At 46.8% G+C, this 24451-nt stretch overlaps 1 protein-coding gene across 2 annotated transcripts in view; it reads right to left on the bottom strand.

Annotated features, from left to right (window-relative positions):
- Positions 1-7086: 7086 nt before the first annotated feature.
- Positions 7087-24451, bottom strand: part of TFRC (transferrin receptor) — a 31104-nt gene continuing 13739 nt past the window's right edge. For both annotated transcript variants that reach the window (XM_081953596.1, XM_081953597.1), the window contains exons 7-19: positions 24074-24196; positions 22992-23090; positions 22359-22498; positions 20262-20425; positions 19659-19778; positions 19452-19537; positions 17767-17830; positions 16281-16348; positions 15244-15290; positions 14385-14466; positions 13106-13348; positions 11486-11626; positions 7087-10218 (exon numbers count right to left, since the gene is read on the bottom strand). In XM_081953596.1, the coding sequence (XP_081809722.1) occupies positions 9976-10218; positions 11486-11626; positions 13106-13348; positions 14385-14466; positions 15244-15290; positions 16281-16348; positions 17767-17830; positions 19452-19537; positions 19659-19778; positions 20262-20425; positions 22359-22498; positions 22992-23090; positions 24074-24196 (1620 nt within the window). In that variant the 3' untranslated portion in view covers positions 7087-9975. The remainder of the gene's footprint in view (positions 10219-11485; positions 11627-13105; positions 13349-14384; positions 14467-15243; positions 15291-16280; positions 16349-17766; positions 17831-19451; positions 19538-19658; positions 19779-20261; positions 20426-22358; positions 22499-22991; positions 23091-24073; positions 24197-24451) is intronic.

Here is a 24451-nt window from a genome sequence, read left to right as displayed (position 1 = left end):
ATTGCCGTAAAGACAAGGACAAAGCATACTGACTTAAGATATGTGAATGTACGGCAAAGCGTTAGTTGTAAAATGATTACACTAGAATATTGTATGTCTGAAGAGAATGTTGCTGATCATTTTACCAAAGCACAAGGTACAGTCAAACATAAACAATGTTGTGATGTTTATGGATTGAGAATGTGAAGTTGTGTGTAAATACATTGACAACCCAAGAGGGGAGAATGTTAGGGATGTAACCCTAGGCTTGGCTTGGCAATGTATATAAGCTATGATTACTTTACTGTTACTTTAAATGTTTAAGAGATGTAATTGGTTTGTTACCTCAAGCAGCCATAAGAGGGAGCCAGAATGGCTGTTAGCTCTCTGTTTTGTTAGAAGCTGGTTGGTGTATACTGAGGTATTGTGGTTTGCTACTGTTTAGCTATACTTTGTGTGTTAGACTGACTATTTGATAACTGAATTACTGAACCGTGTATGACTTGGACTGTTAACCGGACTCTGAATACTGCTATATTTCTACATAGTAAACCACTATATTTTTATACTATTCAGTGTCTCTTATGCTGGTTTGTGCATGTTATTCTATATCACTCTCATTGTGCTTCTCTGCATACTCGCTCTCCTAACGGGAAGCTTAATTACTTAACATCTCCCCTGGTCCTTCTTTCTATTAAACTAGGCATCCCCAGTTCCTGCAACCGTTCTTCATATGTTTTAGCCTCCAGTCCCCTAATCCTCTTGGTTGCTCTTCTCTGCCCTCTTTCTAGAGTCTCCACATCTTTTCTACATCGTGGCCACCAAACCTGGATGCAAATATTCCAAGTGTGTCCTTACCAAGGCCTTATAAAGTGGTATTTAGACTTCAGGTGATCTTGATAGATGGGCAGCATCTAAATGGAATAAATAAATAAACCTCTCCTTCAATTTGCAGCTCAAAGGCTTATGGAATATGTAGTGCCATCTGGAATCTGTCTACTAACCACTTCCAGATATATTTTTTAAAGTCCTCCATGCAAAACTCCACTTCAGATTATTGTGTGTGGGGGGGGGGTGCCAAATCCCGAACCATCACTAGATGGCAGCAGAAGGCCCCCCCCTTTAAATTCTAACCCTTTGATGCTCAGCGAGGGTGACCTGCTTTGCCACCATCCCCGGAGACCCCCCTTCAACCAGCCGGGCGCGGCTGACTTTACCGACAGAAGGAAGGTGCCGGCGTGCTTTGCCATCTGCTGAGCCGCGGTGGAGTCAAGAGCTCACAGCTCCTACGTGCAGCTTGTGCCGCTCGCCGTGTGCAAGGAGACAGCAGCAGAGACAGGCCTCTGCCTCTCTCCTCCGGCACAGCGTTCCCAGCGTCTGGCCTCCGAGGCAGATGCTGATGTGATCCTGTTGTGCCAGAAAGGGGTACAGATGTTCAGAAATCTATTTTTGTTTTGTACAGATCCATCTTCTCTCTTTTGTTTTCCCGCGCAAAGTCTGTGCTTTGTCTCTTTTTTGCTCTTTAGAAGATCACAAAAGGGGAGGAAGAGTAGGAGCAGGAGAAAGGGAAGGGAAGAAGGATGGGGAAGGAGAGGAGGAAGGAAGGAAGAAGTTAAGGAGGGCGGAAGGGAGAGAAAGAGAAGGAGAGAGGGTAGGAAGGGGAAAAGGAAGAGTAGGGGAGAGGTAAGAGAAGAAGGAAAGGGAAGGAGAGGAGAAAGGAAGGAGGAGGTTAAGGAGGATGGAAGGGAGAGAAAGAGAAGGAGAGAGGGTAGGAAGGGGAAGAGGAAGAAGGATGGGGAAGGAGAGGAGGAAGGAAGAAATTGGTAAGGAAGATGGAAGGGAGAGAAAGAGACGGAGAAAGGGTAGGAAGGGGAGGAGGAAATAGGAGTAGGAGAAAGGGAAGAAGGATGGGGAAGGAGAGGAGGAAGGAAGAAAGAGGTAAGGAGGGCAGAAGGGAGAGAAAGAGAAGGAGAGGGTAGGAAGGGGAAGAGTAGGAGTAGGGGAGAGTTAAGGGAAGAAGGAAGGGGAAGGAGAGGAGGAAGGAAGGAAGAGGTTAGGGAGGGTGGAAGGGAGAGAAAGAGAAGGAGAGGGGGTAGGAAGGGGAAGGGGAAGAGTAGGAGTAAGGGAGAGGTAAGGGAAGAAGGGGAAGGAAAGGAGGAAGGAAGGAAGTAGAGAAGGGAGGGAGGGAGGGAGAACAGAAAGGGAAAAGAAGGTGGTTTTACAACAGGAGGAAGGGGTGGTAAATAAAGCAACTCAAACTGTATATTATAACCTATTAAATAATAAATGTATACGAATGACAAATGCAAAGAAGAATAACAATCATGTGAGTGTATACTTAAAATGATATGTGAGAGAATGAATACATAAAAAATTCTTTGGGGAAAAAAAATCACAAAAGGGGATCAGGTGACCCCGGGACATTGCAACCGTCATAAGCATGAACCGTAAGTCATAAATCACTTTTGTTCACAGCCAAACAAGCAGTTGTATGTCGAGGGCTGCCTGCACACTTCTCCCTACTGATTCCCCACCTTCCCCATCAAATGATATTGGCAGTATTCGCACAACACCTTAACCTGGTTGTGAGTTAACCCATTCCTCCCCCCGACCCTGGAATTCATGCCATGTATTTATGCATAGCTTTGAACCCACGGACTGGATTCAGGCAATATTCCTAATTCCTAATGGGGAATAAACCTAACCAAGGTTAAGATCAGCGATGCTGAATATATAACCCAATGCAAAGTGTAGATCTTTTGGTGATCTCCTGGGACGGTGTAAGATCCTTGGTTTTTACAGTTGCCTTTTGTGTCCTTTGGTGGGAAAAAAAATCCTGAACCGGCAGGAAAACTATTATGAACATTCTGGCTGAAATCTCAGCTTCCTTTCTTAACAAACCAAGAAATGTTGCTACCACAATAGGATGGCTCAGCAGGAGATATTGAATGTTTAGGAGATTCTGAAATCCTAGTTTCATTTAAAGTGACCAACTAATCCATCCATCCCTCAGAATAGAGCTGGAAGGGAGCTTGGAGGTCTTCTAGTCCTGCCCCATTTTCCAGCAGGAGACCAAACTATAGCATTTCAGACAAGTGACTGTTCCGTCTCTTTTTAAAAGCCTCCGGTGATGAAGCTCCCAAAACTTCTTAAGAGGCATGTTGTTCCACTGGTCAATTGTTCTAACTTTTAGCAAGTTTCTCCTAAATTCTAGGTTGGGTCTTTCCTTGGTTGACAGAATTAAAAGGGACCATGGAGGTCTTCTAGTCCAACCCCTGCTCACAGCTACAGGAGGCTGTATACCGTTTCAGACAAATAGCTGTTCAGTCCCTTCTTAAAATCCTCGTGTGATGGGAGTACCCACCACTTCTGAAAGCAAGCTGTTCCACCGGACAATTGTTCTAACGCTTAGCAATTTTCTCCTTAATTCCAGGTTGCTTCTCTCCTTGATTAGTTTCCATCCATTGTTTCTTGTCTTGCCTTCAGGTGCTTTGGACAATAAACTGACCCCCTCTTCTTTGTGGCAACCCCTGAGATATTGGAAGACTGGTATCTTGTCCCCATTTTTCTCTAGACTGGCCAAACCCAATTCCTGCAACTGTTTTTTTCTATGTTTTAGTCTCCAGGCATTTCATCATCTTAAGTTGTTCTTCTTTGCACTTTCTCCAAAGTCACAACATCTGTTTAATAATGGGGTGACCAAAACTGGATGCAGGATTCCAGGTATAGCCTTGCTATATATTCCTAAATTACTTGCATAGGGATTATTCTTCATACTATTTATGTTGTTTGTATTTTTGTCATGGATTGGACCAGTGAGGCTAAAATCAATTTTGTTGTATACACGATGTACAATAACGATCCAGTCTATACTGCTCTACTAAGGCTTTATAAAGTGGTAGTAATCCTTCGTGTGATCTTGATTCTGTGCTTGTTTATACAGCCAAGGATTATATTAGCTTTTTTTTGGCCAGGTTTCATCTCATCTCTACTCATACCTTTGATTTTTCCTGCCCTGGTGTAAAAACCTTGTTTTTCGCCACATTGACATTCATTTTGGTGGATAGGGCCCGTTCTTCAAATGTCAAGATTTTTAGGGGTCATGTGAGCTTGTCTTCTGGGGGGTGTCAGCTATTCCTGCCGCCTTAGTATCGTCTCCAAATCTGAAGAGTTCTATTTCCTCATTGGAGTAGTTGATGAGTATGTTGAAGAGTACAGGGCCTTAAGACGGAGCCTTGTAGTACCCTACTGCTGACTTCCCTCTATGCCAGTGTTTCTCAACCTTGTCAACTTGAAGATGTCTGGACTTCAACTCCCAGAATTCCCCAGCCAGCTGGCTGGGGAATTCTGGGAGTTGAAGTCCAGACATCTTCAAGTTGACAAGGTTGAGAAACACTGCTCTATGTAGATGTAGCGCCATTAAGGACTACTCGTTGAGTATGGTTTGCCAGCCAGTTACAAATCCATCTGGTGCAGTGGTAGGATTCACTTAAGGTACCGCCGGTTCGCAGCTTTGTGTGCATGCATGCGCCATGCGTGAGCCTTCTGTGCATGTGCTTTGCTTATGCATGGGGCATGAACGCATGCACAGCGTCAAAAACAAGGCTCTGTAGTACGTTTTGGAAGCCACCTGCAGTTCGCCACTACCAGTGTGGAAAGTGCTCATTTTAACAGAATAACCGACTTGGAAGGGACCTTAGAGGTCTTCTAGTCCAACCCCCAGCTCGAGCAAGAAACCCTAGACTATACCATTTCAGGCGAGGAAATTTTAAAGGATCTTTGCCCATTGGGATACAGATGGGTCATGTTAATACCCAGTTGTGACTCCTTCCACGGATCACTTCGGAGACCAGAAATTTTGGGCTTTAGCAATTTTTAAAACATTTACAATACAATATTAATAGCAGAGTTGGAAGGGACCTTGGAGGTCTTCTAGTCCAACCCCCTGCCTAGGCAGGAAACCTTAAACTGTTTCAGACAAATGGCTATCCAACATCTTCTTAAAGACTTCCAGACTTTGAATGAATCATACAAAATAATAATAAGGGTTAACTAACAATGCTATTAATACTTATATGGAGAACTCAAAGTGTTTTTTAAACAAGTAGCGTTCTGTAAACGACATTGGACCCAGAAAGTATCTACAGCCAGCTTCCACAAGGTTGTATAACACACATAATCACAAAAAGGTGCATTTTCTGTGCCTCTGAGTGTTAACAACTGTAAGGGGGACCTTGGAGTCCTAATGGACAATCACTGAAATATTGAGATATTAGGAAACTCATCGAGAGACGCAACCTGGAATTAAGGAGAGACTTACTAAAAGTTTAGAACAATTAACTAGTGGAATTGTTTCCCTCCAGAAGTTGTGAGTACTCCCATCACTGGAGGTTTTCAAGAAGAGACTGGACAGCCATTTGTCTGAAATGGTAGAGGGTCTCCTGCTTGAGCATGGGGTTCGACTAGAAGACCTCCAAGGTCCCTTACAACTCCATTATTTTGTTAAATCAGTGCAACTGATTGCCACCAGAAGTTGTGGGTACTCCATCACTGGAGGTTTTCAAGAAGAGACTGGACATCTGTTTGACCTGGATGTTATAGGGTCTCCTGCTTGAAAAGGGGGCTGGACTAGAAGACCTCCAAGGTCCCTTACAACTCCATTATTTTGTTAAATCAGTGCAACTGATTGCCACCAGAAGTTGTGGGTACTCCATCACTGGAGGTTTTCAAGAAGAGACTGGACATCTGTTTGACCTGGATGTTATAGGGTCTCCTGCTTGAAAAGGGGGCTGGACTAGAAGACCTCCAAGGTCCCTTACAACTCCATTATTTTGTTAAATCAGTGCAACTGATTGCCACCAGAAGTTGTGGGTACTCCATCACTGGAGGTTTTCAAGAAGAGACTGGACATCTGTTTGACCTGGATGTTATAGGGTCTCCTGCTTGAAAAGGGGGCTGGACTAGAAGACCTCCAAGGTCCCTTCCAACTCCATTATTCTGTTGATCAGTGGAACGGATTGCCTCCAGGAGGTATGGGTGCTCCATCACTGGAGGTTTTCAAGAAGGAACTGACCACCGTCTGAAATGGTCTAAGCCTAGGATCTCCTGCTTGAGCAGGGGGCTGGACTAGAAGACCTCCAAGGTCCCTTTAAACTGTTATTATTCTGAAATGTCCATATTGCAAGCCCATGTGTGACACGCCATGTGCTAAATAAATAAAACTGGTCCAAATCCAGAACTTTTGGATCCAATTATGGCCTTGGGCTGGGTTTCCTCCGGAGGGCAAACCATATGGAACAATTTGCAACCTTGGCCAGTAGCAATTCGACTCTTTTCAAAACTTTTGAGACCCTCCCCTCTTGGGACGCCCTTCCCACTGTCTCCCACCCAAGTCTTTCTCCAGAGGCTTTGATAGTCCAGCAAAGGGCTTCCATTTCCTGGGTTGAAAAGCACCAGAGGTATTCCTTGACTTACAACCGTTCGTTTAGTGACCGTTCATAGTTACAACGGCACAGAAAATAAGCAACGTAGGACTGTTTTTCACACTTACAACAGCCCCATGATCAAAATTCAGCCACTTGGCAACCGACTCGTATTTATAACGGTCGCAGTGTCCGGGGTGTGTGTGTGTGTCACGTGATACCTTTTGCGACCTTCTGACAAGCAAAGGACAAAGCCAGATCCACTTAGCGACCATGTTACTAATGTAACAATCGCGGCGATTCACTTAACAACAGTGGCAAGGAAAGTCGCAAAATGGGGTAAAACTCACGTCGCAAATGTTTTGCTTAGCAACATACATGTTGGGCTCAATTCTGGTCGTAAGCCAAGGACTACCTTTCTTTCAAATACACTTACCATCCCTCACCCACCAACTGTCCCTCCCACCAATCCCACCGCAAGTTTCCCCACAATAATCACATTTTCCAAGCTGTTGGTTTGTGGTTTTTTTTTCCTTTTAATGAAGGAGCAAGTTCAGGTTTTGCATTTTTCAAACAGTGATTGCATCAAGACAGCGGTCTCTAACGCTAGAGAGAAAGTTTGCAGCTTTATCAGGATGAACGACGACACTTCCTCGACAACACGCGGTACCCGGGCCCTGTGTGATTTTTTTCCCCCACAACTATATCTAATTTACTTTTAATTCACCCGGGATGCATGCAGTGCTACGCAAACAATATACACACAAGGGCCTCTGCTTTATGGAAGACGGGGAAGAAAACCTCGCGCAGGAAAAGCGTACTAAGCCAATTTTTTTTTTTTACACAAACGAAGAGGTCTGAAGTGCAACACTTGCCTTTGATTTGAACTGAATTACCGACACCCGGAGATGGCCTAAAAAACGGGGGGTACCGTCTTCTTTCCAGCTCAAGCAAGGTATTTTCATAGCAAGCACGCCTGGGATTTTCTTTTTATCTCAAAAAGTCAGTTTTCCATGTACAAATTCCATTTTTTTTGTTTAGTTCTCTGCGCCAAACAATGCAGAAAACGCAAGCCAGCGAGGCGTTTCAGAAAGGCAAGGCGAGTCAATTTCAGTTCAAAGTCACCTTAAAATAAGGGGGTCGTCCAAACTTGGGCACTTTTAAGACTTGTGGACTTCAACTCCCAGAATTCCCCAGCCAGCCATGCATGGCTGGCTGGGGAATTCTGGGAGCTGAAGTCCACAAGTCTTAAAAGTGCCCAAGTTTGAACGACCCCTGCCTTAAAAACTTCCTATGGGGTTCTTTAGACCAGAAAACTTTCGCCTATAGAGATGCAAGGAAAACAAAATACCAACAACATCCGTCAACTGGCCTGTTTTCTGACTTACCCAAAAAGATTCCTCTTATCACAAGCGATTCCCCTACATAGATCCACCCAGGAAATCCTTAGAAGCTTTTCAAACGAGAGAAAGAGAGAAGAGGGGGGAAAAGAATAGGACACGGATGAAGGTTTAGAGGAAGTCCATGTCCTTTTAAGTAACAGGCGTGGCTCTAGCTTTTGTCTGGCATCCCTCCTGTGTGCCTTGCACTGTTTGGAGAACAAGCCAGGATTCCTGGTTGAGAAAGGAAAAGTGGCCATTCTGCTTCCTTAGGGCGAGGAGGGGCCGAGCTGGGGGAGGGGGGAGGCATCTGTGGACCGCTAGGTAAACCTAGCCAGCCCCCCCCCAAAAGGTTGTTGCACAGCCAGCACCGAGGGACGCTTCCCTCGCCCCCCTTGAGACAGAATCGTACCCGGTTCCAAATAATTCATGTTAGATACTAACGACCATGCTCTGCAGGCAACGAGCATTTAGATAAAAAAAAATTATGGGGAACACTGTCCCCGATAATTATAAAGACACCCTTTAGCACAACATATGGAGGTCACTGCCTCCGATATAACACTCTGGTAGGCAAAAGCTACCTTGTTCTTGGACATTATGGGAGACCCTGCCCCCGATAATGGGATTCACCGTCACTGTGCAGGACTGGACGTTCGTTCTGCAGGACTGGAGGCTGTTCGGCATTGGCTCGGAGATGGGGACGAAAGCCTGTAGCCGGTTCCCTTCCGCTTAGCCCTTGCCGGCAAAGGCATGGGGGGGCTAGGTCGAAGCCCACATGGGGAGAGGGTCTGCAGTTGCTGGCCACTTCTGGATAGGCAGAAATCTAGGGAACGTGGACCACATTCCCCCCCCCCCCCCCCCCGAGTCTGTCGAGCGAAGCAACAATCCAGAGCCAGGGGTCTCTAACCTTGGTAACTCTTAAGACTCGTGGACTTCAACTCCCAGAATTCCTCAGCCAGCATAGCTTTCTCTCTTGTAATCCCTTCCTCTGCGATCTCTCCGCTTTAGGAGGTTAAGAGAAAAGGAAACACATATGGCTGGCTGGGGAATTCTGGGAATTGTAGTCTTAAAGTGGTCAAGGTTGGAGACCCCTGGCCCAGAGGGATCGAGGCCAACGTCGGTCGTAAAACGGGCCACCCTCCAAACATGCCGATGACCAGAATTAAAACAGCTGCTCAAATCCTGGGGCTCAGCCCAGCACATCTGGAGGGTGCCAGGGTGTTTTCTGGCCTCCCAACGCCCCCCCCACAGAAGAGGCAGCAACTGAAGTCCTTCTCCCTGGTGAGCTCTCAACGCCGCAGCGGAGGGAAATTCACTTCCCCGGTTCTAAAACTTTTGAGGTCCCACCCCCCAAGATGTTCACCGCCGTTCCTGCAGGCCAGTGAAGGCTCGAGGGCCCCAAACCTCCAGTCCTCCTCACGGTTTAGCAGATGCTGCTTTTATTACTTATATCAAAAAAACGACAGTATAACTGTCATAATTATGGAAGTCACTGCTTCCGATAATTATATTCGGTAGAACACAAATAGCATTTATAGTGAACACTGTCACTGATAAATAAATAACTAATAAATATCTCTCAGGGCCAAGAGTCCAGGTGAACTCACCCTCCTGCCCAGTGCAACCGACGGAAACGAGCTCGTGTTTTCCCGGTAGGCCACAAAGCAAGACGACGAATCTGGCTCTCCCCGAAAAGGGATCCCCGTTGCCAATTCCTAAATCTTGCCCGCCAGACCCATCCCCTTCACCTCATTTCCCGAGTAAGCAGCCGGAGGGGAACCGGACAGAAGGCAGAAGGCTCCATGTTCCAGGGCTGATGCAAAGGCTCTTATAATGTGCGGGAGACTGGAACTCGGCTCCCGCCTCCCCCAAGCCGTCAAGGGCTAGCAATTAAAAGCCTTTTGCTTTGCGGGAGTTTAATGCCAACTGGAACGTGGTCGGCGTATGGACTTTCTGTCCAGCCAGAGCTCGCTTACTCGAAAAACAGAATTCCTTAGAACACATTGGGCAGGGACGACAAATTGCATCTAAAATCTCTCCCAAGATTTGAATCCTTCCTCCTCGACTCCTGGGGCCTTTAAAAATTCTGCTGAAAAGCTGAAGGGAAAGGTGTAACTGGGCAACGGGTTGGGGGGGTGGGGGGGGGGAAGAGGGTGTGTGTGTGTCTTTTGGAAGGGTGGGGATCAGGGGTTTCAGAGCTCGTTATTGATGTCCCAAACGTCGCCGGACAGGGTGTTGGCAGCTCCTTGGATGGTCCACGTCAAGAGAGCCAGCTGGTTCCTGAAGAGGTCTTCGTCGAAAGCGCTGGCGTTGGTCTTGAGCAGGCTGACGTGTTCCAGCAGGGCCTGGGTGGTGTGGGATCCGGAGCCCAGGAGGATGTGGCGGAAGGGTGTATCCATGGGGGAGACGTATGGGGAGAGGAACTGGTACTCCACCTGCAAAGAAAGGCAGCGTTGAAGGCAGCGTTTGGCAAACCTGGCCACTTTTCCAAGATGTGTGGACTTCAATTCCCAGAATTCCCCAGCCAGCGAGGCTTAGTCAAAAGACACAACTAAAAAGATGCTGAGACTTTGGGAAAAGTGAGGAGAGCAACAAAGATGATCAAAGGCCTGGAGGCTAAAACATACAAAGAACGGCTGCAGGAATTGGGTTGAGCCTGTCTAGAGAAAAGAAGGACCGATGGGGGACGTGATAGCCGTCTTCCAGTATTTGAAGGGCTGCCCCCCAAAAAGTGGGTCAAATTATTCTTCAAAGCACCAGAAGGCAGGACAAGAAATAACAGAGCGAAATTAAGAAGGAAACAAAGAGAATCTAAGGAGAAACTTCCTAACAGCGAAGCCCAGTGGAACAGAAGTTGTGCGCGCTCCACAACCTTTTAAGAAGAGATGGGACGGCCACTTGTCCAAAATGGTACAGGGTCTTCTGTTTGAGCAGGGGGTTGGATAAGACGACCTCCAAGGTCCCTTCCAACTCTATTCTGTTCTGAACACTTTAAGGCAGGGGTGTCCAAACTTGGGAACTTTAAGAGCTGGCTGGGGAATTCTGGGAGTTGAAGTCCACAAGTCTTAAAGTTCCCAAGTTTGGACACCCCTGCTTTAAGGCAACCAACATGACTCACTCTGAAAGAACCAAGGTTAGTTGGGGAAGAGGAGAAGAAAACTGAAAAAGGCTCACTTTCTGCAGAGATTCCTATCGCTGAGAAGGTGATAAGGAAAATATTAGAACGTGCAGAAATGAAGAGATTAACATTAGCAATTAAGGAGAAAGAGCAAACTGAATATTACATGATTTGGGAAGTATTTTACCAATGGTTGGGGAATAAAAAAGGAGTTTGGAAATGAAGGCGGCTAAAAAATAACTAGAGAGAGAGAGATAAGTAAGATGAAAACTGTTAGTATGTGTACGATGAGAATAATGATGTTTAATGTCGATATATCATTACTAGACGATAGTAAGAAGAAAAATGGAGAGTTTTATAAAGTTTAAATGCTTAATGTATCATAATACTAAACTTAGGGAAATAACGTTACTGTGAACGTGAAAGATGTGGCAAAAGAGGAACAATGTGACACAGAGATGTTTGTACCCAGACGACACACTGCACAAGGAAAGATGGAATGTTTAGTTTTGCAATTGAAAAATAAGAACTCTTCATTAAAAATAAAAAGAGAGAGAGAGAGAGAGAAAGAGAGAAAGGCTCACTTTCATCAGCCGGTCATTCAGGAGACGGGACGCATCCCTCTCGTTGAGGTCCGTGTTTTTCACATCCTGGGTCAGCGCAGTGGTTGCGCGAGTAAAATCTCCGCGGGCCTGAAAGAGCCACTGGATCTCCAAACCTCGCTTCTGCAGCAGGAGAGAAGCAGGAGTGCTAAGTTAGCAACAAGGACGCGCAAGAGAGCTGCCTCGCCATTTATTTCAGGGTTTGAGAGGCGTTAATGACGACGGGGCCCTTTGGGAGAGCGTTATTTGCATTCCAGACCCAAACCCCCGTTAACACGTTTCAATGGTTGTGTTGTGCTTCTCTAGCAGCCTTGAACCTTTCAACACTTCCCCAAAATCTGGCAATGTAAACTTGGCATCCTGGCAATGTAAACTTCAGTTGTAGCCCCAACAGCCCAGATGTGTCCAGAGTATCTTAGGGGTCCTGGATGCTCTCTGAGCTTGTTGGTTTTCTTGCAGACATTTTATTGCCCAACTAGGTGATGTCATCATTGCACACCTCCCTCCCTTTTAGTACTGATGATGTTACCCTGTTTGATCATGAGATGTCTGCAAGAAAACCAAGCTCACCGAGCACCAACAATCCCACCGTCCTCCTTTTCCTTCCTCCCTCTCTCCTCCTCTTCCTCCTTTCTCCAAACCCTGACTTTCTTCTAGCACTGATGATGTTAACCTAGGTTGGTCATGAGATCTCTGCAAGAAAACCACCCATTCTCAGGCAGCACCTGCACCCCAACTGTTCGACCCCGAGCTATAAATATTTTCTCTGGATGATACCCGAGCATTTCCAGATGAAGGCGCTTTGGATTCTAATTAATTTAAACTGTTAATAGGTTTTGGACTTGATCTGATGGTGTTCCAAGCTGCCCAGAGTGGCTTTGACAACGAAGCGGGTGGCATATGCATTTAACAAATAAATGCTCCCCTCTTTCTAGCGGTAGGAGTGATGCCTCAGCGGTTAAAGATGCGGAGCTTGTCTGCTGAAAAACTGCCGGCCCAGGTTCGAGACCCGAGCGCTACATGACAGAGCGAGCTCCCGTTCCTTGCCCCACCTAACAGTTGCAAGGTACGCAATGCGACTAAATAAGCATGTTCCCCTGTGGCAGGAAGGTAACAGCGTTCCGTGCGCCCGTGGTGGATAGCCATGCTGTCCACATAACCACAGGAAATGTCTTTGGACGAGGGTCCATTTGCCATGGCCAAATTGCTGTGGTCAACTTGCCATGACCAGCTCTCTGTGGGAGAACTCACTGCAGGACAAGTTACACTACGATCGAAGAGATAGTTAAACAGAATCATTTTTTTAAAAAAGGATGCCAAAGGAGGGACAAAATAAAATGGGAATGACAAAAATTAAAACAAATCTTTGATTATTTTGAATAATTAAATGGAATTGTCCCACAGTGATTCGACTACGCCGAGTTCTCCCCTTTTGTTTGGACAATGCTGGCTCACTCAGCTAAGAACAGTCGGACACGACTGGACAGGGGAAACCTTCTACTCTTATTCTCTAACCTTTCTAGAGATGAGAGTCCTCCCCCGCGCTGCTGTTATCATCTCTTTTACCACCCCTGTCGGTCGTAAAACGAATCATCTCCTTACCTTCATTTCCCTCTGGTAAGGGAGCAGACTGGTGACAAAATTGTGCAGCCGGCTGTCGTAGCTCTTGTAATCCAGGTAGAGTTCTCGATCGTGGGTCAACCTGAGTGCCATCCGGCCAGCTATTAGGGCAGCCAAACGCATCGCGTTCTCCATCAGGGTGACGCTGTTGCTAAAGGCCGCGAGAAGGTTGCCTGGATTGTCCTCCGCTGTGCCGAAATAGGGGTAGGGGTAGGAGTCTCCGCCCTGCGAGGGAGAAGCAAAACAGTGAGCTGTTTCCACGCTGAGTGGGTCTTTTTTGGCACCTCGGCCTTGCCTCCATTTCTCCTCTCGGATGAGTGAGAGAGAGAGAGAGAGAGAGAGAGAGAGAGAGAGAGAGAGAGAGAGAGAGAGAGAGAGAGAAAGTGGGAGTTTAGTGAGTTGTGGGAAGCATCCCATTTTTCAGCTGCTTCCTTAGTGCTTAGAAGCAAGAGTTTTTTCCATATTTGAAACACATAAAAGTAAAGGTTCCCTTTGCACATATGTGTTAGGGATGACACAGGAGTAAGGCCTGGAGGTGATTGGCCCCTCCCATAGGACATAAAGGAGGAACAAATGCACGTCAGCCTTTGCAGGAAGCAATTTTGTTCGTGCTGGTAGGTTTAAACTCTGAAGCTCCGTTTTGACTCTGTGCTCTGTTTGGCCTTGCAAAACTAATTGGCAATTAGGTCTTTGGCAGCGTTTCAAGGGAGCTAAAAGGTGGGTGCTTATCAGCCTTATCTCAAGGACTTTGGCAGTCTTCTGTCGGACTCTTTCCAACTATTTGGGACTCATTACGGGCTGTGAATGAACGTAATTCACAGCCTTTGAAATAAAATGAGGGTTTTTGGGACTAAGCGTGTGCTTTTTACTGTCTCCGGAAGCCTGGGTCCGAACAACCCCTGCCTTAGACTTGGAAGCTTCATCACTGGAAGCTTTCAAGAAGAGACTGGACAGCCACCTTTCGGAAATGGGGTAGGGTCTCCTGCTTGGGCGGGAGGGGTTGGACTAGATGACCTACAAGATCCCCTCCAACTCTGTTATTCTAGTCTGCTCTACTAGTCATCAGAGAGCTTGCTCGATGAACACAGGGTAAACTCTTCAAAGCCCAGCTACTTAGTGTGTGGGTATTTCCACATCAACCTGGAATTCGCTGCCCAGGAAGACACCCCAAGTTCTGAAAGCAGCTTGCAACCCCCCCCTCCCAACGTCTTCAGAGGCGGTTGGAAAAGCTGCAGCATCGAAGGACGAGTTCAGAACTCACGTTGTTGATGCTGAAGGTGATGGAGGGGATCCCCGAAGAGGCAATGAATGTTCTCGCTGCTTCATCAAAGCGAAATGGAACTCTGAGGATAAGGAAAAGAGAGGAGGGGGAAAAGTTTCAGCCACTGCTTTAGAACTTTTTAGAAAACCAGTATGACCTAGTGCAGGGGTGTCCAAACTTGGGAACTTTAAGACTTGTGGACTTCAACTCTCAGAATTCCCCAGCCAGCAGAGCTGGCTGGGGAATTCTGGGAGTTGAAGTCCACAAGTCTTAAAGTTCCCAAGTTTGGACACCCCTGACCTAGTGGTTAAGGTGCTGGTGCAGAAACCAGGTGACACTGAGTTCTAATCCCACCTTAACCCTTAACCCCAGACGTACTATTTCAGCTACGCTATTACAGACTTGAGGTCATGACGACCCCCTCATACAATTTTCTTAATCTATGAAAATAATAGGTGGGATATGTTGTTAAATTTACTTTGTATAGTTAACAGTTTTCATTGATTGATCAAATTAACACATTTTATAAATCCTATTCGCAACTGGAACGGTCCATTTCTAAAAATAGGGGTGTTCCGAACATTTTTGAAAACTGTTGCGGTCACTATGACCCCAGGTCTGTGGTTAAGGGTTCAGCCAGCTGGGTAAGTTTGAAACCATCACCAGGAGAACATTGAGTTCTAGTCCTGCCTAAGGCCAGGAAGTTTGGAGATTTTGTCTTATGGGGGGAAACACTTGTGTTTATAAAATCTGACCATGAATGACAGCTCTTTAGCTGCTTCTCAAAAGCAGTGAGCTTGCAAAGCAGGAGTCCTGTCGCAGCCGCAAGAAGATCAGGGAGAGCGAAAACTTTACTTACTCTTTGCTTGCAAAAGCGGCACGGAGATTGAGTGGCAAGAAAGAAACCTGGAAAAGGACACAAGGAGGACCACATCAGACCCTTCCCATAACCGGGATAACCCACAGCCCATGCCCACCCCCGAGACTTAAAGGTCTGTGGCTCATTTCCAAATCCTTCTCCCTTGGGGTCTGCTCTTGCAGATCTCAGATCAAAGGGCAACAGATGTTCAACAGTACAAAAAAGGTGAAGTCTGTGTGTGTAATTATCTATCTATCTATCTATCTATCTATCTATCTATCTATCTATCTATCTATCATCTATCTATCATCTATCTCTATCTATCCATCTACGTACCTACCTAGCTCTATATCCACCCATCTCCATCCATCCTTCTTTGTCTGTCATCCATCTATCTATCCATCCATCTTTGTGTGTCAGGTCTGTCTACATCCATTGATCTATTTATCTATCCCTCTCTCTCTCTCCATCGATCCATCTTTGTCTGTCAGGTCTGTCTGTGTATATATCCATCCATCCCTCCCCTGTCTGTCTGTTCATCCTTCATAAAAGCCCGTTTGGTTTACTCGTGAAGGCACCAGGCTAGAAACCAGAGGACGGTGAGTTCTAGTCCTGCCTTATGCACGAAAGCTGGGTGGGTGGCCTTGGGCCAATCACCAGGAGACAGTGAGTTCTAGTCCCATGTTAGATATGAAAGCTGAACTGGGTCTGTAGATCAATGTGAGGCGTTCTAGTCCCACCATAGGCATGAAAGCCAGGTGGGTGAACTTTGGGCTGGCCCCTCTCTACCTGCCCAACCCAGCTCACAAGATTGTTAAGGTAGAATAAGTATTAAGATACGTTCGCTGCCTTGAGCTTTTGTTAAATGAAATTAGTAAAGGCAGGATAAAAACAAAGATATCAAATGAACAGAAAGAAGCCCAAGGGAGCATCACATGTTTCTTTCTGTTCCTGGGAGGGAGCAAGAGAGGCACCAGGGCTGCCTGGCTCCCTTATTATTTTGCCAGGAAACCATCAAACAGGCAAGCGCTACTCACATCTGTGACTGCTTCCTCCAGGAGCTTCTTCAACAAGGGGCTGGAAGAGAACCGGAATTCCTTGGATCCTGCGAGATGGAAAGACGACGCTTGAGCTCTTTGAGCTCCCAGGCAGCATGTGAAAAAGGTTGGCCAATTTTAGACTGGAGAGCCGGGTTAAGGTTGGCTGGCCTGGAGTTACTTATAAATTAACAAAACTGGGATACGAATACACAAACAAACAATCTTCCAATGTCCCCTTGCACGTCGTCTCTGGGGTCCGTGCAAGGCTCAGAGGCATGCGAGCAAGTGTGATGCTGAGGGAAGATGCTAAGTCAGTGGTGGCGAACCTATGGCACGCCATGCCAGTGGTGGCATTCAAGAGACCTCTGTGGGCACACGTGCTCTTGCACCAGCCCAGCTCCATCGCGTTTCTCCCATAGGGGGAGTGAGGGGGGGGAAGGGAAAGAGAAAGAGGGGGAGTGAGAGAGGGAAAGAGAGAGGGGTAAAGAGAGAGGGGGAGGGAAAGAGAGGGAAAAAGAGAGAGAGGGAAAGAGATGGAAGGAGGGAGGGAGAGGAGGGAAAGAGAGAGAGGGAGAGAAAAAGAGAGAAAGAGGGGGAGTGAAAGAGGGGGGAGGGAAAGAGAGGAGGGGGAGAAGGAAAGAGAGAAAGGGAGGGAAAAAGAGAGGGGGGGAAAGATGGAGAGGGAAAGAGAGGGAGGGAGGGAGAGAGAAAGGGGGAAGAGAGAGAGGGAGAGAGAAAGAGGGAGAGAGGGAAAGAGAAAGAGGGGGAAAAGAGAGAGAGGGAGGGAAAGAGGGAAATGATACTACAAAAGTTTTTCTTTTGTATTGCTGCTAAATGTAATATTTCAAAAGCAGAAAAAAATGAAGGGGCATAAAAGTGCATTTATCACATTATTATTTCTTAGAACAATTAGCTGGACTCTGCCTTGTTTATCATTATTTTAGGTAATAAAACCTCATTTATTCAGGTTAAATTGCCGTGTTGGCACTTTGCACTAAATAAGCAGGTTTTGGGTCGCAGTCTGGGCCCTCGGTGTCTAAAAGGTTCGCCATCACTATACTAAGTCACTTTCTTAATTAAAATTTTGTAAAAGCCGAAGTTAAGACAGGAAAGGAGTTTTAGAGCAGGGGTCTCCAACCTTGGTAACTTTAAGGCTTGTGGACTTCAACTCCCAGAATTCCTCAGCCAGCAAACCTTACTCCCTTGCAATCCCTTCCTCTGCGGCGGGTAAGAGAAAAAGAAACACACACAGCTGCCTGAGGAATTCTGGGAGTTGAAGTCCACAAGTCTTAAAGTTGCCAAGGTTGGAGACCCCCGTTTTAGAGAGTAGGAAGAAGTATGCCAACAGGCCGAATGCTGCTCCTGGGTACCAGGCAGGTAGGTATCCGGGTCTACTCCTTACACAAAGCACTCCCTGTCACTTCTTCCCCTCTTGCTTTTCAAGGCATAATGCAAACTTTGATTGAGTGTCATAGACATGTACCTGAAACGGCAGCATCCAGATTGATGTACGCAAAGGCTTTCAGGTGCAGAGAGGCGGCGTAGCCCTGGGAGAAGAAGAGAAAAAGTGGGATTTGTAAACTGTTCTACAAGTTACTTTTTTTTTTAATGGACTCCATTTAGACAGCTTTTTCTCGCAAAAAAAGGACATGAGGACTTGAGCGGCTGGGAGTGCTGGGGAGGTGGTTAGCAAACCGCGTTCGAGACCCTGCCGTGGGGCAGGGTTGAGTTCTCATCCTTCACTCCAGCTCCTTGCCAGGGATGTGAAAGGAGCACCCCCAATGGTGTTCCCAAGGCAACGGTGATGTCACCGGCTAATCCTTTCAACTGGGAAAAGTTACTGTTTTCTCAGTTGCAATGGATGGCTGTGAAGGTTGGACCATAAGGAAGGCTGAGCGCCGAAGAATGGAGGCCTTTGAACTATGGCGCTGGAGAAGACTCCTGCATTGAGTCCATTGGACTGCAAGGCCATCCAACCGGTCAGTCCTGGAGGAGATCCACCCTGCTCTTTAGAAGGCCAGATCCTGAAGAGGAAACTCAAAGACTTTGGCCACCTGATGAGAAGGAAGAAGGACTCCCTGGAGAAGAGCCTCAAGCTGGGAAAGATGGAGGGCAAAAGAAGAAGGGGACGATGGAGAAGGAGGTGGATGGATGGAGTCACCCAAGCAGTCAGCGTGAGCTTAAATGGACTCCAGAGGATGGAAGAGGACAGGAAGGCCTGGAGGAACATTGTCTATGGGGTTGCAATGGGTTGGACATGACTGCACAACTCACAACAATACCTATCTATCATCTATCTATCTATCTATCTATCTATCTATCATCTATCTATCTATCATCTATCTATCATCTATCTATCTATCTATCTATCTATCTATCTATCTATCTATCTATCTATCTATCATCTATCTATCTATCTATCTATCTATCTATCTATCTATCTATCTATCTATCTATCTATCTATCTATCTCTATCTATCTACCTACCTACCTACCTACCTACCTACCTACCTACCTACCTACCTACCTACCTACCTACCTCTTTCATCTACCTATCTACCTACCTATCCATCCATCCATCTCAAGTACTTTGGCCACCTAAGGAGAAGGAAGAACTTCCTGGAGAAGAGCCTCATGCTGGGAACGATGGAGAGTGAAAGAAGAAGGAGGGGATGACAGAGAAGGAGGTGGCTGGATGGAGTCACTGAAGCAGTCGGCGTGAGCTTCAATGGACTCCAGAGGATGGTAGAGGACAGGAAGGCCTGGAGGAACGTTTTCCATGGGGTCGCGATGGGTCGGACACGACTTCGCAACTAACATCAATCAATCAATCAATCAATCAATCAATCTCAAGTACTTTGGTCACCTACTGAGAAGGAAGACTCCTTGGAGAAGAGCCCAATGCTGGGAACGATTGAGGGCAAAAGAAGAAGGGGACAGCAGAGAAAGAAGTGGCTGGATGGAGTCACTGAAGCAGTCGGCCTGAGCTTTAATGGAGTCCAGCTGTCCATGGGGCCGCAATGGTCGGACGCAACTTTACAACTAACAACAATCCTGTCAACCCGGAAGCACTTCTGACTTTGGTGAGTGCAAACATCTCACAAAAAAAAAGGCTCTGTACCATGGAAGTGTCTCCAATTTCTTTTTTTTAAAAAACCCAGTTCTTACCTCGAGCCATTCCGTGGCACCAACGGCTCCGAATTCACCCGCACTCCAGCTGGCAAAGATGATGCTCCGGTGGGGTTTGTAGCCATCTGAAAAACATGGGAGAGAGAAATCAGCGATCCCGTTCAGTTGGGGGGGGGAGGGGGGAGGTCGCCTTCCCGCAAAAGAACAGACTTTCTCCTCTTGTTCCATTCCTCTCAAAAGCCTTACCAGTCTTGACCATCCCGGAGATGGTGTGGGCCAGCTCCAGCAACAGGGCCGTCCCGACGGCAGATTTCACCGTTCCGCTTTCCCAGGCGTCGCGCTGAGCTCCGATCACCACGTATCGGTCTGCAAGGGAAAAGCAGGCTCACTGAATCCAAAATTGCAACCAGGTAAGGTGACGATGTCTGGGACAGGGGTGTCAAACTTGAGGCCCCCGGAGGGAGGAAGCGTGGAAACCCTACACCACTTCAGACAAATAGATATCTAACATCTTCTTTAAAACTTCCAGTGTTGGAGCATTCACGACTTCTGGAGGCAAGGAGTTCCACTGATTAATTGTTTCGAGTATAATGAAATTTCTCCTTAGGTCTAAGTTGCTTCTCTCCTTGATTAGTTTCCACCCATTGCTTCTTGTTCTACCCTCGGGTGCTTTGGAGAAATGTTTTGGAGAAATATATACCAGGAGAGACTGAAAGAGCCAACTTTGGGGATGCTTTGATTTGGGGTTCCTGGGGGCGGGGGGGGGGGGGATCCAACTGGAAGATTCAAAGGACCAGAAAGGCTGCCAAGGTGTTTAAGACCCCAAACACCACAGCCCAAGAAACTTACCTGGTTCCACAAAACCTTTAATCACACCGAAGATGTTCAGGATTTTCTTCTCGACCACTTGGCTGTTAACCTTCAGCCTCACGTTCGTTCCGGGCAAGGAGGCAGCACACTTGCGAAAGATTGTGCCTTGCCATGTGGTGGGGCAGTCTGATCCGTCCAGAACACTGAAAGTAGAACCGAACACGTTACTCTAACACGCTCAACGTGAGGGATGCCCTAATTAAATCATGAGCCTTGAGCCAAGCTTCAAAAGAAATCCAGTTATTTATTAGGAGCTCCATGTCAGCACCTTCCCAAATAAAGCCAGCTCTGACCCCATGTAATTTACGGCCCAATTATGACCCTGTTTCCCCCCTACCCACCCCCCACCCCCAGGGTGTGTCATCAATCACATTCGCCAATGGAGCAATTTCGTGGGTTGTAGAGATCACTCCCCTCTGGCCACTGTGGGTAACCCTGGGAGACAGCCTTGAGAAAGATATATTTGGAATGGGCTCCTGTCTTTGGCTGCTGTGTTGCTTTGTCGGTTTCACCACCCCCTTGCTTATGGCAACTCGAGTGCAGGCCAGGGATGCTTTGCGAGTTGACACTACATTATCTAAGGTACGCTTCTCCAACATCCCGTGACATGCTCAGGCATCTTCAGAAAAGTCACAGTAAACACCAACTCTCTCTCTCGCGCGCGTTATTTCAAGGAACAGGGTACGGGGAGCCCTCGGTTATAACCATTCGTTTAGCATTCAAAGTTATAACGATATCGACAAAAGTGACTTATGACCCTTTTCACTTACTTACAGCATCCCCATGATCAAAATGGCATAAATATGAGTCAATTGCCAAAATGACTCTTGGCAATCGACTCATATTTATGACAGTTGCCGTCTCCCAGGGTCACATAATCCGCCTTCTGTAATCTTCTGACAAGCAAAGTCAATAGGGAAGCCAGGTTCACTTAACAACCGTGTGACTAACTTTACAACTATAGGGATTCCCTTGACAACTGGACAAGAAAGGTCGTTAAATGGAGCAAAGCTCACTTAACAACTATCTCACAAATTTTGGGCTCAGTTGTGGTCATTAAATCGAGGACTACCCGTATTGTGGTGAGCCATGGGGATGCAGTGGTTAGAATGCAGCACTGCAGGCTACTTCTGACTGAGAGCTGCCTGCAATTTGGCCGTTCGAATCTCAGCAGGCTCCAGGTTGACTCAGCCTTCCGTCCTTCCGAGGTCGGTAAAATGAGGACCCAGATTGTTGAGGGTCAAGAGGCTGACTCTGCAAACCGCTTAGAGAGGACTTGAAAGCACCATGAAGCGGTATAGAAGTCTTAAGTGCTATTGCCCTCCCTCCCTCCCGTGGAGGCAGTGGTTAAAAGGCAGTCTGACTCTGCCCAGAGTCAAGAGTTCAATCCTGACCAGCTCAAGGTTGACTCAGCCTTCCATCCTTCCGACATCCGTAAAATAAGGACCCAGATTGTTGGGGGCAAATATGCTGACTCTGTAAAACCGCAAAGCACTGTGAAGCGGTATATAAGTCTTAAGTGCTATTGCTCTTCTTTCCTTCTCTCCCTCTCTTTTTCTTATTCCCATCTCCTTCCTCCCTCCCTCCCTCGTTAGAATACAGAATTGCAGGCTGACTCTGCCCACAGCCAGCAGTTCGATCCTGACCAGCTCAAGGTTGATTTAGCTTTCCATCCTTCCAAGGTCGGTAAAATGAGGACCCAGATTGTTGGGGGCAAGAGACCGACTCTGTAAACCGCTTACAGTAGAGCTGTAAAGCAGGGTGAAGCGGTATATAAGTCTAAGGGCTTAGACTTAAAAGGCTATTGTCCTTTTTCGTTTAACTGCTATGGGGTGAGAAGCCTAATTTTTATCAATCATCCCCCCCCCCCCCCGGGAAATGGTGATGGTTGTGTTGCAGCTGTATCTGTCACTAACAAGAAGTTTGCACAGTGGAATTTCTATTTCTCAGCTTCATTTTCTGATTCTCGTGCAGAGAGGGAGGGGACAACGGTTGAAATAACAGAGTTTTATCAGTCTCACTGTCAGCGACACTCAAATCTACTGACAAGAAGTCTCAAAACAGGTGGACAGTTACCTGATTAATTTTTTTGCACCCAAAGTCGAAATACTTGCGACGGGGATGCCGGGGAGGGCCGAAGACTGGACAGGGGGGAACTGAGTGTGGTTGAAAGAAGGGAAGCCAGGGGTATAAGGATCACCAGTACCAAGATGAGCCTGCAAGGCAAAAGGAGGATTTCAGAAAAAAAGACGCACCACAAAAGCAAATAAATTGAGCGTTTCCTCCCACATCCTTCATGCCACCAGCTCCGAAGTCTCACTGGCTCAGGGTCTGCCCTACAGGTAGTCCTCAGCTTACAACCGTTCGTTTAGTGGCCGCTTGAAGTTACGGCACTGAAGAAAGTCACCGAGGGCCGTTTTTTTACACGTACGGCCATTGCAGCCTCCCCAGGATTACATGATCAAAATCTAGAGACTTGGCAACTGGCATGTACTTATGACGGTTGCAATGTTCCAGAGTCACGTGATACACTGATGAACAAAATCTACGGGGAAGACAGATTTGTTTAACCGCCGTGTGACTCTCTTAACATGGCCGGCTCGGGAAATTCTGGGAGCTGTAGTCCACGGCTGTTGAAAAGTTGGGAGAGAGTTCCTGCTTAAAAGGAGGCACCGAAGGTCACCAACAAGAAAACGGGTCAAAACTCACGTGTCCAAAAAGAGCCACAGTTTCTCCAAGGCTCCTGTAATCAGCAGGATCCGGGTAGATCAACACCCCTACGGCGCCCCGTGCTTTGGCGTAGGCAACCTAGAGGGAGACATTGGGGTGGTTTTTTTTTAATGGGATGTGGAAAAGCAGCAGAGTGGCACGCAGAGTTGTCAAGTAATGGGACACCACTTTGTTCATCTTTGTTTCAAAGCTGAAGAGCCGGCGCTGTCCGAAGACATCTCCGTGGTCATGTGGCCGGCATGACTCAACGCCGAAGGCGCACAGAACACTGTTCCCTTCCCACCAAAGGTGGTTCCTATTGTTTCTACTTGCATTTTTTACGTGCTTTCGAATTGCTAGGTTGGCAGAAGCTGGGACAAATAATGGGAGCTCACTCCGTTACATGGCGCTAGGGATTCAAACTGCTGAACTTTCAGATCAACAAGCTCTGCGTCTTAGCCACTGGGCCACGGCATCCCATTTGCTGAATATTATAAACATATAAATAAATTGAGCGAGACAGGAAGGGCATCGCCCAAAGCAGGCACAATAAGCCTACAATGCACACGTTGTCGAATTTTCCTCATTCATAGCATCACTTTAGATTAGGGGTGTCCAAACTTGGGAACTTTAAGACTTGTGGACTTCAACTCCCAGAATTCCCCAGCCAGCTGGCTGGGGAATTCTGGGAGTTGAAGTCCACAAGTCTTAAAGTTCCCAAGTTTGGACACCCCTGCTTTAGATGACCCTGCTTGGACAACAGATGATGGCAACGGTCACCCAGTTGCCCCACCACCCACTTTTTCTTATTTTTACACTCTGTGTTTTGGGGGAATGTCCCATTTTCCACTGCTCACAAGACCCCAACTCTGCCAACTCACTTGGGGCCCACAGAAATGCAGGGTTTTAATTCTGCTTTTTAATTCTGAATTTTAAACCATGTTCTCCTCGTTTTAACCTGCTTTGCATTACAAGCGTCCAGTTTTTTGATGTCCCTTTTTTGTATCTGACCGCCCAGAGTCACACTCTTGTGAGGGACAATCAGTGATTTCTAAATGGGGAATAAATAAAAACAATTTTACCTTCTCGGCAAAAGTAATGCTGCCAGCTCGCACAATGACCACTGTGCCATTCAGGGAGATACCTTTGTTCAGGAGGGCTTTGAAATCTTCTTTACGGCCATAATTCGCGAAAACCAGTTTGCCCTGCAATAGAGGCGATTTAGTCAGCCCACATATAAAAATAAATAAAACTTAAAATAAAACATCGGGGGTGGACCTTAGCAGGCAGGCAATGAGATTTTGGGGGGGTGTTCCACCTCCAGTTTCTCTGGATAAAGGAAAAAAATCTTTGCAGAAATTAACGTAATACAATTCTTTACTCTTCTATTGGCCGTGTGCAATTGCACAACCACAAGGAATTTGTCTCCGGTGCGTAAGCTCTCAAGTGTGCAATACAAG

Source organism: Natrix helvetica (assembly GCF_964273705.1).
Source record: "Natrix helvetica genome assembly, chromosome: 5".
NCBI classification, from domain to species: Eukaryota; Metazoa; Chordata; class Lepidosauria; order Squamata; family Natricidae; genus Natrix; species Natrix helvetica.
This window is presented reverse-complemented; position numbering and strand designations above follow the sequence as displayed.